Source organism: Pseudorasbora parva, chromosome 13, assembly GCF_024679245.1.
Source record: "Pseudorasbora parva isolate DD20220531a chromosome 13, ASM2467924v1, whole genome shotgun sequence".
In the NCBI taxonomy this organism is placed as follows: domain Eukaryota; kingdom Metazoa; phylum Chordata; class Actinopteri; order Cypriniformes; family Gobionidae; genus Pseudorasbora; species Pseudorasbora parva.
The window spans coordinates 27,369,269-27,381,507 of NC_090184.1; the positions used below are offsets into that span (position 1 = coordinate 27,369,269).

Below are 12,239 nucleotides of genomic sequence, written 5' to 3' on the forward strand. Positions count from 1 at the left end.
ATGGCGTGATACTTATTTATTTTATGTCGACGATACGTAATGTACATTTGAACCGCTTGAATTATGTTTATAAAACTGATTTCCACTCATGATATCAAAGTGCTTTAATATGATGAACAAATTAAGTTTTTCTTCTGCAAATGCATTACATGTATTATTTCCATACAATGATGTGGGAGACTGTGATGTAAATTTCTTGGTGGTGCGATCATGCGGCAAGTCAACGCTGCCACCTGGTGGATATTATTACTATAACATCAGCATATGCTTACGTATATTCAGCTCGAATAAGCTTGATACAATTCATCCGTAAAATGTATGTAATTATTTTTTCTTGATTCTTCTAAGTAACCAGCAGTTGTGCAAGACAATAAACACTCTATGGTTCATTAGTATTTCGTTTTGGTCATGTTTAGATAACATTGTGAGTGACAATGAATTTTGTGTTTATGAGTCTCGTAAGTGCTATTGGAATGTGAAATATGAAATGCCACTGACATCTTTACTCTTGGGATGCATGATTGTTCAGGTACAATAAAAAAAAACTGATACATTTTTATATAGCCTTTTAAAAATAAAAGTTTAGCCTTTCTATCGTTTTTTTTGTGTGTGTGTGTGTGTGTGTGTGATATCATACAATTGAAAAACCAAACACATAATTATTAAATGAACAGAGCAATTTATTCAATCATTCAAATTCACATTAAAAAAGTTTCTGAAACCCTTTCAAGCCTGAAACTTTTGGGTCAAGAATATAAATGCCACCAAGCACAATAATTGACAGATTCATTTTTCTTCTGTTTGGGATTCCTCTCCAGAAGGCAAGTTCTAATATATATTATCAGTTTCTGATATATTATAAAGTAGCCCATTTAGCTAAGCGTATCTTCCTGCTAGCTTTGGTGACATTTTCAGTCACCACAATCAATCATTGTGTAAACATTTCACAGTGTAAATATTAGCATTCAACTTTTTACCTGTTAACTTGTTCTAAATTATTACAATGGACCCAATTAAATAACAACTCTCTAATAAACAAAGAAATATTATTTTACATTTGTCCTAAACACTGCATCTCTGCATTATGATGATTGATTAATCCTTGACCCTATTAGAACGTTGTTTAGCATTAGCATGGCCGCTCAACAAGACACATTTGTGCTAAAACAAGCTAAATTTCCAGACCTGATGTCTCATGTCTTATTTCACAAATAACTATCTACCCCGACGCTACACAATATGTGCATCAGAAAAATGAGGCCTACTCATTTGATAGCTGACCAGATATGTTTATATTTAGCAGGAGAATAGCACAAAAAGCAAGGGAGATATAAATAGAGACTTTTTAAATATAGTCATATTCTTTGTGAAGAGAATATTTCTCCTGACCCCTTTGAGGTGCAGATATATTATATTCCGACCCTTCCTTTTACCAACACATGTAATCCCTGGCATGCATGAAGAGTTTAAACTGCATCGATACAAGAAATAAAACACAAATAACACAATCTACAAAAATAAAAGCCAGTTACCATTACATTAATACCTGTTTTTCAGTGAAACTCACTGAACACATCTCATGTTCTCTTAAACACAAAATACATACATTAATAAATAATTAGTAGTAATTGATTAATTGTATTGCAATGCATTTTGACACATGATTATGAACTACAGCATAAAGTGCATGATACCCCCATTCCTCCCTTTTTTCCCCATTACATTTCACTATAATTCTAAAGTTTGAGGTTTTTGCAGCCCAAAGGTAGCAGTCTAGCTCCCAGAAATGTACTTCACGGTATAATCTCAAACACCTAAATGAATTCATCAAGGTCATTTCAAAACGGCATGTGTTAGAGCAGAATAGGAGCTAAACTCTGTATGAGGACATACATCCAGAAATTATGATAACACATTTAAATGTTTCAGAGGGCAAAAGTATTTACATATGACAAGTTGATATGATGACCGTGTTCTCATATGAATAGTACTTACAATGTAAATTATAGCCTGCTGTGTTTGAGCCAGTGAATTTAACAAGATCATTCTTATTTCAACCATCATTATAAGTTTGTTTCAACAGTGCCTAATGTTTAGATGCATATTTACAAGTAAATGTTACACTAAAGAGGGATTTAAAAAAAAAAAAATGGACAGTTGACATTAATAATATTTTTTGTTCATTTAACACATCTTATTTCTTGACTTGAAGAATGGCAGGATGCATGATGAGGTTGTGACTGTCAGGCTGTTTAAGGACTGTTGTCGTGGTGCTGGCCTGCTGCACGCTGCGAGTAATAGGTCCTCCTACTCTCTCTCTCAACCTCAGAGACAAACTGTCCTCTCTTCTGGGCTGTAGCTTTACGTCGCTCACTCTCTGCTCCATTTTTCTACCCAAAACATGTACCCGGACACCCGGCTCCTGAGAGTTATCCTGAGCAACTGAGGAGAGGACTATCTGCTGCGGCATAAAGCTGCTCTTTAAAATAGGCTTGCTTTTTTTACTAGACTGAACCACAGATGTTGACAGAATGGAAGGTCTTTTAAACCTAAAATCCTGAGTTTTATCAACTTCTGCATTTTGCTTGATGAGCTGACTCTTTGTTATTGGTGTTGGCCCATGGTTTGACCCTTGTGGCTTTGCACTCATATTTGTAATTTGTCTGCGAAGGCTCCCGTTGTTCTCCTGGGCGGAAACGATACTGAGTGTTCTTTTCTTGGAGTTTCTACTGGCCGGCCTCATGGGGCAGCTAAAAGCTACATGTTTTTTTAAGCTAGCATTGTATGTAAACTCCCTGCTACAGTGAGGACATGCAAAAATGTCTAGGTCATCCTGAGCAAAGGCCTTTCTCCCCCCAGCAGGTCTGCCCCTTTGCACCAGATGAGATTTCTTCTTATTCAGGACGCTCATTTTTATTTTGACTGACGATTCATGAAAGTTCAGTTTTTTCGGGTGTCCAACCCTTTGAGAGAGATTGTGCCTACTATTAACAATTCTTGCAGGCGATAACACCCCATTTTGTGCTTTTGCAAACTGTTTAAGTGGTATAGGGTTCTTTTTAGGAGTGTAGCGCTTTTTGTCACTAGCATTAGCACAGGCTAAGATGTGCTTGTGCAGTTCGGGCATGTTGTCAAAGCTCTTACCACACTTGGTGCAACGAATGGCTGTGCTGAAGGTCTGAGGGATGTTGTGGGTGGTAAAGTTGGTGGCAGATGCAGAGGTCATCCCAGTTGGCGTTCGATTATGGTATGGAAAAGGAGGCGGTTTGAAACTTGGGTAGTGTTGGTTAATGCCTAGACGTACATCTGGACCTTTTGATTTGACCCCGCCAGATGCCATGATTTTTATTGTTGTAAACAGCTCTTCAGACGTGCTGTCCAAGGTATCCTCCTCTGTTTTTGCAGTTGTGTTGTCAGATTCTTGCTTAATTTCTACGACTGGAAGGCTTGGATCAGTCATGTCAGTTTTGGGACTGTTATGGTTTTCAGGTCGTAACTTGCCATGTACTACTTCAGTGTGTGAGCACTCTTGACCGGGATGGAGATCTCGCTGATGCTGTTCCAAGTTGCAGAGGAAGGCAAATTCTTTAGAACATGTTTTACAAACATAAATTTTACCAATGCCATGATAACTGGAACGATGCTCAAGCAAACCTGTGTCGCTCTTAAACAACTGTACACAAAATTCACATTTATAGGGCCACTCCTTAGAGTGTTCACCTACATGTTGACTGAGAATCTTCATGGACTGGAAGGGCTGTTCACAAACATTGCACATAAAGTTCTTGCAAAAAGGATGCAAAGGAGGTAATTCATCTTCAACTTTGTTTTCCTGTTTAGAACAATCAGAGGACTGGGCATTGTCCTGTCCCTCTTCTTTGCTCTCTGATTCTACAACACTAGTGGAAGCCGTTAGGGTCGGTGTAACATCTGTAGAGCTTGATGACTGCTCTATAGGTGCCAACTGTGTGGATTGTTCAGAAATTAGGGAGGTGTCTTGACTGAGAGGCTGCGGCTCAGATGGGACATATGGTTCCTGTTGTAATCCATCGACAGGAATTTTATCTGAGAAACATTGAACAGAATTAGCTTGAAGAGCTGGGAGAATATTTTCTGTAGATTGCAGTGCAACTGTATACTCAATAACAACAGTGTTTGGAGGAAAAGTCAAGGATGTGATGTTAGACTGGTTAACAGGCATAGATGGAGAAAATATCTGTGTGTCAGAAGCTAATACAGAGTCTACAACCAACGTTCTTTGAGCTAGTTCACATACAGCAGGATCAGTGACCCAATGAGGGCCTTGTAAAGTCAGTGAAGGGGCTGCAGGTATAAGACTCTCCAGACCTCCAGGAGCAGAGGACACCCACTCAGGGATTGTCACTTTCAAATCACCCTGTGAGAGTTGTAAGGGATTATCAGCACAGTCTTCTACAGACCCTGTGGGTGGTACAGTGTCAGATACCAGGAAGGCTGAATGAAGAGTTTGAATGTCCTGATTGGGTTCCACTGTAGAAGTTGATAGAAAGGATACAAAAGTTGGAGATGAAGAAGGTGAACAGTGACGTGGGGAGACTGGGGCAGCTGGATGGATACTGACAGGAGTGAGCAATGGAGGGTTTGAATGGATTGAGGCAGGAGGAAGACCCAACTCAAGCAAAAGCTTATCAGGGTTTGGTGGACTTGCATCAGACACTGGCACAACTGCAAGGTTTGTTAGGTCAGGAGCACTTATAGCAACTACAGCAGCTGAATCTTCAACAGAAGGAATGTCTACCCCACCATACTCATTCATAAGCACCTTCTGAAGCATACTAGAGTTAGGTTTGTTTTTCCTCAAAGAAGGCTGAGTGAGGTAGACTTCAGCGGGGTCACAGTCTAAACTCTTTCCACTAATACTTAAGTCCAGAATGGATTCCGCTAAGGCTTCACTGCTGTCTCGCTTACCCACAGAGTTATTGGAGAGGTCCAATGGCTGTTGATTACAAGAGTTTCCTCCAGTTCTTGATACAGAGCAGTCCAATGGTAAAGTCTGTTGTAGGATTTGAGCTCCATCAGAGCTGTTTATGGGTAAATCTAAAGGCTCAGGTTCTTCATTGCCCAAGAGGCTGAACTCGTGGCTCTCTGACACTTTGACTTTTGTAGAATCCAGATCTTGCTTTTCTAAATTCAGATCAGGGGTTTGCTGTTGTGAGCTGGGAGGGGAGGTTGTCCTTCTCTTAAATCTTGTTGTTGTTGCAGGTAAAACAGTCAGGGATAAGGGAGGACCCAGTTTGTGGCCATCAGCAATTAACGCAAATGACTGTTTATTGCCATCCTGATTCTGCAGGAGCTGCTTGAGTTTGGGAGACAGATAGACTGTTTTTTCCTTGTGAAAGGCAACTGTCTCAATGCACTGAGGTAAATGAGCAGTGACCAGTGGAGTCCCAGACATAGACGACAGTGTTAAAGATGACAAGGAAGATGATGAGGTACTCAAGATTGATTCAGACTCTAATTCTGTTTTTATTTGTGGGAGTAAAGGTGGAGTAGAAGTCCTTCGTCTGGCTGAGGATTGTCCAGACAGGTCAGGGCTGAAACTGCTGTTGCTGGTTTCTAATTTAAGAGCTTGTGTAATTTGAGCTGGACCGATTATAACAGCATTTAATCCAATCACAGCAGAGCCCCCAGAGTTCATCTCAATCATCTCACAGTTACTTACAGCACTCGTCGAGACAATTTTCCCATCTATGTAGAAGCTGAGATTCTCTGAAATATTACTGGAGATATCAACCATGTATTCTGTTTCCTGATCAATTTCCTCTGTACACTGTGGGTTAGCAGTCTGACAGTCCTGCGCTATCTCAACAAGCTGCTGTCCTTCAGGTTCATTAGTGATTTTGACCTTCTTATAAACTCCTCTAGGAAGAAGCTGGCGCTCATGGATCCTGCGCTGATGTCTCCTTAGACTAGTATGAGTCCTAAATGATTTTTTGCAGTACTTGCAGACGTGTGAGGCTTTGAAATCACTGTTTTTATCAACTTTACGTTCACCATCAGCTGCATTATTGTTTTGGTGTGGGTTCTGTGATGCTGTTTTCAAAGGTTCACCACTGCCAGGGACATTCTGACTAGCAGTGCAAGTGACAATTGTTTGATCATTTGTCTTCTTATTTCTATTTTCATGCCTTTTTTCATGCCTCCGACGACTAAAAAGTGTACTGAAGGTCCTTCTGCAGCGATTGCATTTAAACCGCTGTGTGTGGCAGGTTGAAAGAGCATGTGTTTGTATGTGACGCTGCAGGCCTTGACTACTCGTAAACCTTCTCTCACAGCGAGGACAGGGCAATTCACCCTGGAGTTTAGTACCAGGGTCAAGGTCAGCCTTAGTGTCATTTAAAGGCAAATCAGTCTTATAATCCTGTTTTATAATTCCAGAATGCTCAAGATCACTTGCCTGACAGGCTTGACTATGATAAGTTAGATTTTGGGACACAGGCTGGCTTGCATTCTGGAATAATTGAGTGTTCTGTTTGTCTTTGCAATCCATCTTCTCATCGGTTCTTTCTATCTCTCCCCGTTCTGGCTCGAAGATGCTATGAAGTGCAGCTTCACCAGAGTGGTCATCTTGAACTCCGGGTAGCTGGAGAAAAACCTCTGATGGCATACTATTACTGTCCTCTTCCACAACTGAAACATGAACATGCCAGTGACATAATGAAGAAATTTGAATTTCTGTATAACTTTATACCCTGTGCAATCTCGTCCAACATATGTCAAAAGCATTTTTAAATGTACAAAATGAAGAGACATTTTTAAACTTACTGTCATCTGATCTCCACATCTCCCTTATTGCCCTCGCTAATGTTTCTTCTCGGCAATGTCTGTTGGCTGAACGGAAAAATGAATACTGTAAAAAAAATTGACAACGACGTAATTTTAGAATGAAGCATGCAATGACATTGCTAACTTAAAAATAACAATTCATGAGAGATATCTCTATTAAAATTCCATAGTTCATCAGAATTTATGTTTGTGCGACATATGGTGGGCAGTTGAGCTCATTACTGAAAAGTTTGTAGAAAAAAATATATTTTTGCAATTTAAAGCATATCTAAATGGCAGTAACCGCCATAGGCATTGAGGGGGACATGTCATTTTTAGCCTGGTGTGCTTCAGAGGTAGCCTATAAATCTAGACGCACCCTAGCGGCAGCAAATTTAATCTGCCCGCAAGTGTCGTCTAGGAACTCTCAATACCCTTCTGAGCTGTATTCCTCACAATCTGGAAGGGCCAATCACGTCGTGTATATAGAGTCGGCGGGCGGGGCCATAATGACGACGGCCGAGTTGCGTTTGCGTGCTTCTAGTAAACACAGAAACTGGCGAACGGCGGCGGTCTTTCGAATCAGCTTTGACCGCGTCTCTGGAAGACTTGGAGTTAAGCTTTTCTCTGAGAAAAGAACAAAGAACGGCACTGAAGTCATTCTTAAAAAGGGAAAATGTGTTCGGAGTTTAGCCGACCGGATACAGTGAATGTTTAATCTATCAACAAGCTCCGCTTCACCTTCGTTGCTCTGGTTGGTGTAGCGCTATCCTATCGCGTGCAGAGGGAGTTTGAAAGACAACCGTTTATCCCGCCCCTCGGATTGAGCCCTGTCTATGGTGAGTTTCCAGACCAAACATCTTGATGTGGGTCTGGCTTGTCAGGCTACTTCAGAGGTCTAATAGTGCTCATCAATGTCAAAATGATCTCCAACCGAATCAAAGAAGGCTGAAAGTTTGAAGCTTGGTGCAACCGTCATAGTGACAACAGCCTGCACTAGGTATTGGCATAGGCAATCTGATTGGCTGATGCCTTGGCGCTTAAAGTTTAAACATTTTTAACTTCTGCCACAAGCAATGCCAGGGACGCAATGCAATGGAATTCACAATTCAATAATGCACCGTGAAAGAGTGCGTGCGTGGTAAGATAGCTTAACATTTAATATTTGAAAACTGTTTTAAGATGGCTATGTATGTTTAACCACAGTAACATGAAATTTCGCCGTTTTGAATTGATAATATGCAATAATTTAAATTATGTCATTCATAACTGAATGTGACAAGACAATAAATGTTTTTTTTTTTACATATAGGACATTAAACATACTAACAAAAGTGAATGTGCATTTGTGCAAAGAGTTCAAATGGATTACTTCACAACTATGTAGGATATCCACCTTATTTTTTTCATAGCAGAAGTAAGGTGCTGTCTGTGAATGTGCAAGACCGATTTATTATCCGCTATAGGGAAATAAAAAGAATATATCAAGTGCAGTAAACTGTAAAACTTTGCGCTACAAACCAGCGTGTTTATAATTAAGACAATACATTAAAGTTATATGGTAAGAAATACCAGTTTGCCAGACACATTAAATGGCCGCGTCCGCTCTTACCTGAAAAATAAGCTGGATAAATAGACCTAGAACTTCTTTTACTGTTCTACCGTCAAATTTTACTGAGTAAACTTAAGACTGTTGTAAATGTCAGGGTTTGTACACTGTAATTTTAACCAATTTGAAATTAGCTACAAGAGTAAAATTACTAATGTAAATGTCCTCTGTCACCCTGAAGTTACAATAGAAGTTTTGATTTGATTTGTGAACCATTGTTAATGGATGTAAAATGACCAGTGTTGTGCAAGTTACTTCCAAACTGTAATATATTATAGATTACTTATTACTGCTATTTAAAAGTAATTCATTACATTACAATATTACTGTCTCAGAATTGTAATGCGTTACATTACTCCTGTATTACTTTTGAGTTACTTTCACCAAAATAACTTCAGAAGTAGCTCTTAACATTCTAAAATGTAGGCAGAGAGCATTTTACATCCAGTAGAAGGCGATATGATGAAGCATAATGACATGGGCCATCCAGGCTAACAATAGAGAATTGGCAAAAAAGTGAATGCTCAAGACAATCCAAGAAATCATGACGATCCAACTTTGTTATAAGTATTATTTTAGAGGTAAAGTGATTATCTGGCAATATCTGGGAATAGCTTCTGTTCATAGACACAACAGAACTGTGTAAACTCTAAGTTATGACAATATGCGCATTTATTCTTTTCTTATAGTTGCGAGATAGTTTCGGTTTTAGAAAAAGGTTGTATTTGACTGCATTTGCATTTGACTAGCCTACGTTCTTGTCTTTATCTCTGATAAACTAAGCAATGCGCATCCATCTCGCGAATGTACAGTAGGGGGCGTAGCACCAAATTTTGGGCCCTGGGTACAAACCATCTTGCTGGGCCCCCGTACCATGTATGTGTATGTATAGAAAACGGACTTCCCTGCCTTGGGCCCTGGTTACTCAGTACCCTTTATCCCCCCAGTCCCACGCCCCTGGAGACGGTGGGGACATTTTCCCACCGGTTAATCAAAGTGTGATGACATCACCGGTATCTGGGCTTTTAAATCACTATAGTCTATCTAACCGAAAGGAACATGTGCACTGCCGCTTGGGCATTAATAACGGGAGCGGATGCAAAGCGAGTGCTTTCAAGAATTCCTATAAAAGTCAAGCTTCCATATGAACTGAAAACGCGCCAGTGCGCTCGTTACGCACTGACGCAATGACAGCTCGTTAGTAAATGCGCGCTCTGTGCGGCCAAGCAGGTTTTTAGTTTCGGTTTAAAATCCTATCATTCTTAATGAAATGCACAACACAATGACAAACCCCCTTTAATAGGCGCTTTTACATTTTACTTTGAAACCAAATCTTCCGCGATCATCTGTCAGCTAAAGATCACATGTTCGGTTCATGCTTAGCAGACACCTTCCGTTTTTATTTGAACAGTCTGTTCTCTAACTGAACTAAATTACTTTATTACTATAAAAAATCTAAACGACGTTGTCACGGTGTGCAGTAGTCTTATTCTGTCATCTTCACCCAAGTGTTGTTTATAGGCATTAGGCCTATAGTTTGGCTCTGCAGCGCGCGCCTTGTCTCTCGTCCGTTCTTCGACGCGCTTGTCGTTGTGCTATTCTTTGAAACGACAGAGCCTTTAAACCTTCTTTAGCCACTTTTCCACTGGCCAGCGCGAGCACAGAGGCTGAAATCATGCCTGCGGTACTTCTGTAAAATCCGCAATAAACACGTACGCCTTCACTGGACTATGTCACAGCATATCCAAATGTACACCAGCAAGAAGGAGATGAATTGAAGTACTGAATTGAAGGAAAATGAAGTAAATCGCTATACAAAAATATATCAGAAGCTGTCATTTAGTATTTAATTACTAACCTGGACACCACACACGGCTATTGAATGACCACGAACAGGTAATGCATTTTTGCATTTTTCATGCCTTAATGTATCGCGCCTTTTTTCCTTTTCCTTTTTCGTTTTATTGTATTTTTTTTGGGGGGGGGGGGGTAACGCAAGCGTTACTGGAAATGTACCGAGTAAAATATTACTGAAAATTGATTAGTAATGCCTTACACTACTGCGTTACAGCAAAAAGTAATAAGTTACTGTAATGTATTACTTTTGTAATGCGTTACTCCCAACACTGAAAATGACATATCTGGTATCATCTGAATCCTTGCATGTTAAAAAAATAAATTAAATGTCATGGCTGGCCAGGCAGAGAGGGTTGAAATGCTTCTTTCCAAAGTATTGCTACTGGATGCAAGATAGCACAAAATAGCACCATGTTTAACATTTCACAATTGTAAAAATGTGTGGTCTATTGTGTGTGTGTGTGTGTGTGTGTGTGTGTGTGTGTGTGTGTGTGTGTGTGTGTGTGTGTGTGTGTGTGTGTGTGTGTTCTATATGTGTGAGGGACAACAGATGCAAATTAGCACTAGTAGCTAAATCTGGCTTGTTTACAGCAAGTAACCTGTTGTTGATCAATGAGCATTGTCCCTATCAAATAAAGACTAATTCAATATCTGTTTCCTATTTTACTTTCTGTTGAATTAAAGTATTTCATTTGAACTAAAATGCTTAAAATTAAATGGGACGTGTTGGCATGTTTTTATATTTAATTACCATAACAAGTCCATGCACAAAATGTAAAATGCCCATGTTTTCTCAATTGGTTACAACTGCAACCTGTACCCTACATTCTACCAGAATTACAAAATATACATTCAGATGTGTCTGAAGATAAACATACAGGAAGTGAGCTCCTCATGGGTTCATGTGTAGTCTACCTGTAAGACTGTGGAGGTGTGGGTGGGGTCAGATAAATTTACCCAAGCTAATATTAAATAATCTGATTTTACAGTCAGAGGCTTTGTATGATCACAGGGCGCCCTAATGCAGTGAATAGACAACTTATCAACACAATAGCAATAGGATCAAGCACAAATCTTTGTCCACGATCACGATGCTCAAGAAATAACGTAATGCCCCCATAACTGCCGCATTCACGCTATACATTATGCGGGGGATCGATTTACCACCATGCAGCGGCTGTTTATAATATTATACAGGCCTGTTCATATGTATGCATGTCGGCTAATAGTTACGCAATTGCACAACACGAATGCATGATATCAGTGAATAGATTAAATTGTTTAAAGCGGGTATAATCGTGTAGACATGTCTATTGTACAGTCAATGCGCACATGTTGCGGGTGTCTGACAGCCCTTTAAATAAGACAAACCCCGTTTGGCACTGCCGCTAAGCGCAGACGAGAAGGTCACGGTCGGAGAGACGCGCTTCACGTTAAAGTGCTTCGACATGCATACATTTAATACGCCTGTATATCGCTGTCATTTTTTGACGGCGTAATTTCTTGCAAAAAAAATTATAATAATACATGCGCGGTTAGTCTTAGTGCCAAATCTTTAGCAACGTAAACGAGATTGACATCGCAAAACTTCGGCAATCCGTTTTGTGCCATGTCATTTTGATCAGGAATGGTCTTTTTGGTGTCTGTTTTAAATTGGCTATACCTGTGTATTGCTTACCAGCTTTGTTGTGACGCCTCGCCGCTTGTCTGCTGGGCACGCGCAGGACGGTCGCTACTGCAGACTGCACTACTGACAGGGCGCATGTGCGAGGTCTCGTGCACCTGTATATTCCATGGTGGAATATTACACGTAAAACCAGTGTCATTTTAAGATAGGCCTGTTTAATTGTTTGCTTTCATTTTGCTTTCAAATATATTTTCCCATGTGGCCAAAGACACAAAAGATTGCCGTTTTAATTACATATTTTCATGGGCAATGTTTTATTGGCTAGAGATCTAGAAATGCTGT

General features: G+C 40.0%; 1 protein-coding gene across 2 annotated transcripts; it reads right to left on the minus strand.

Moving 5' to 3' along the window:
• Nucleotides 1-659: 659 nt before the first annotated feature.
• prdm2a (PR domain containing 2, with ZNF domain a) lies at nt 660-12,035 on the minus strand. Of its 2 annotated transcripts, none has more exons than XM_067413657.1 (3): nt 11,949-12,035; nt 6,805-6,870; nt 660-6,669 (listed from the first exon to the last, which is right to left on the minus strand). In XM_067413657.1, exons 2-3 carry the CDS (start codon nt 6,821-6,823, stop codon nt 2,195-2,197), a joined length of 4,494 nt encoding a protein of 1,497 aa, XP_067269758.1. In that variant the 5' UTR covers nt 6,824-6,870; nt 11,949-12,035; the 3' UTR covers nt 660-2,194. The 2 variants fall into 2 exon arrangements, with proteins under 2 accessions (XP_067269758.1, XP_067269759.1); XM_067413658.1 differs by having other exon boundaries at nt 6,805-6,889; nt 11,949-12,018.
• Between the last annotated feature and the right edge of the window lie 204 nt (nt 12,036-12,239).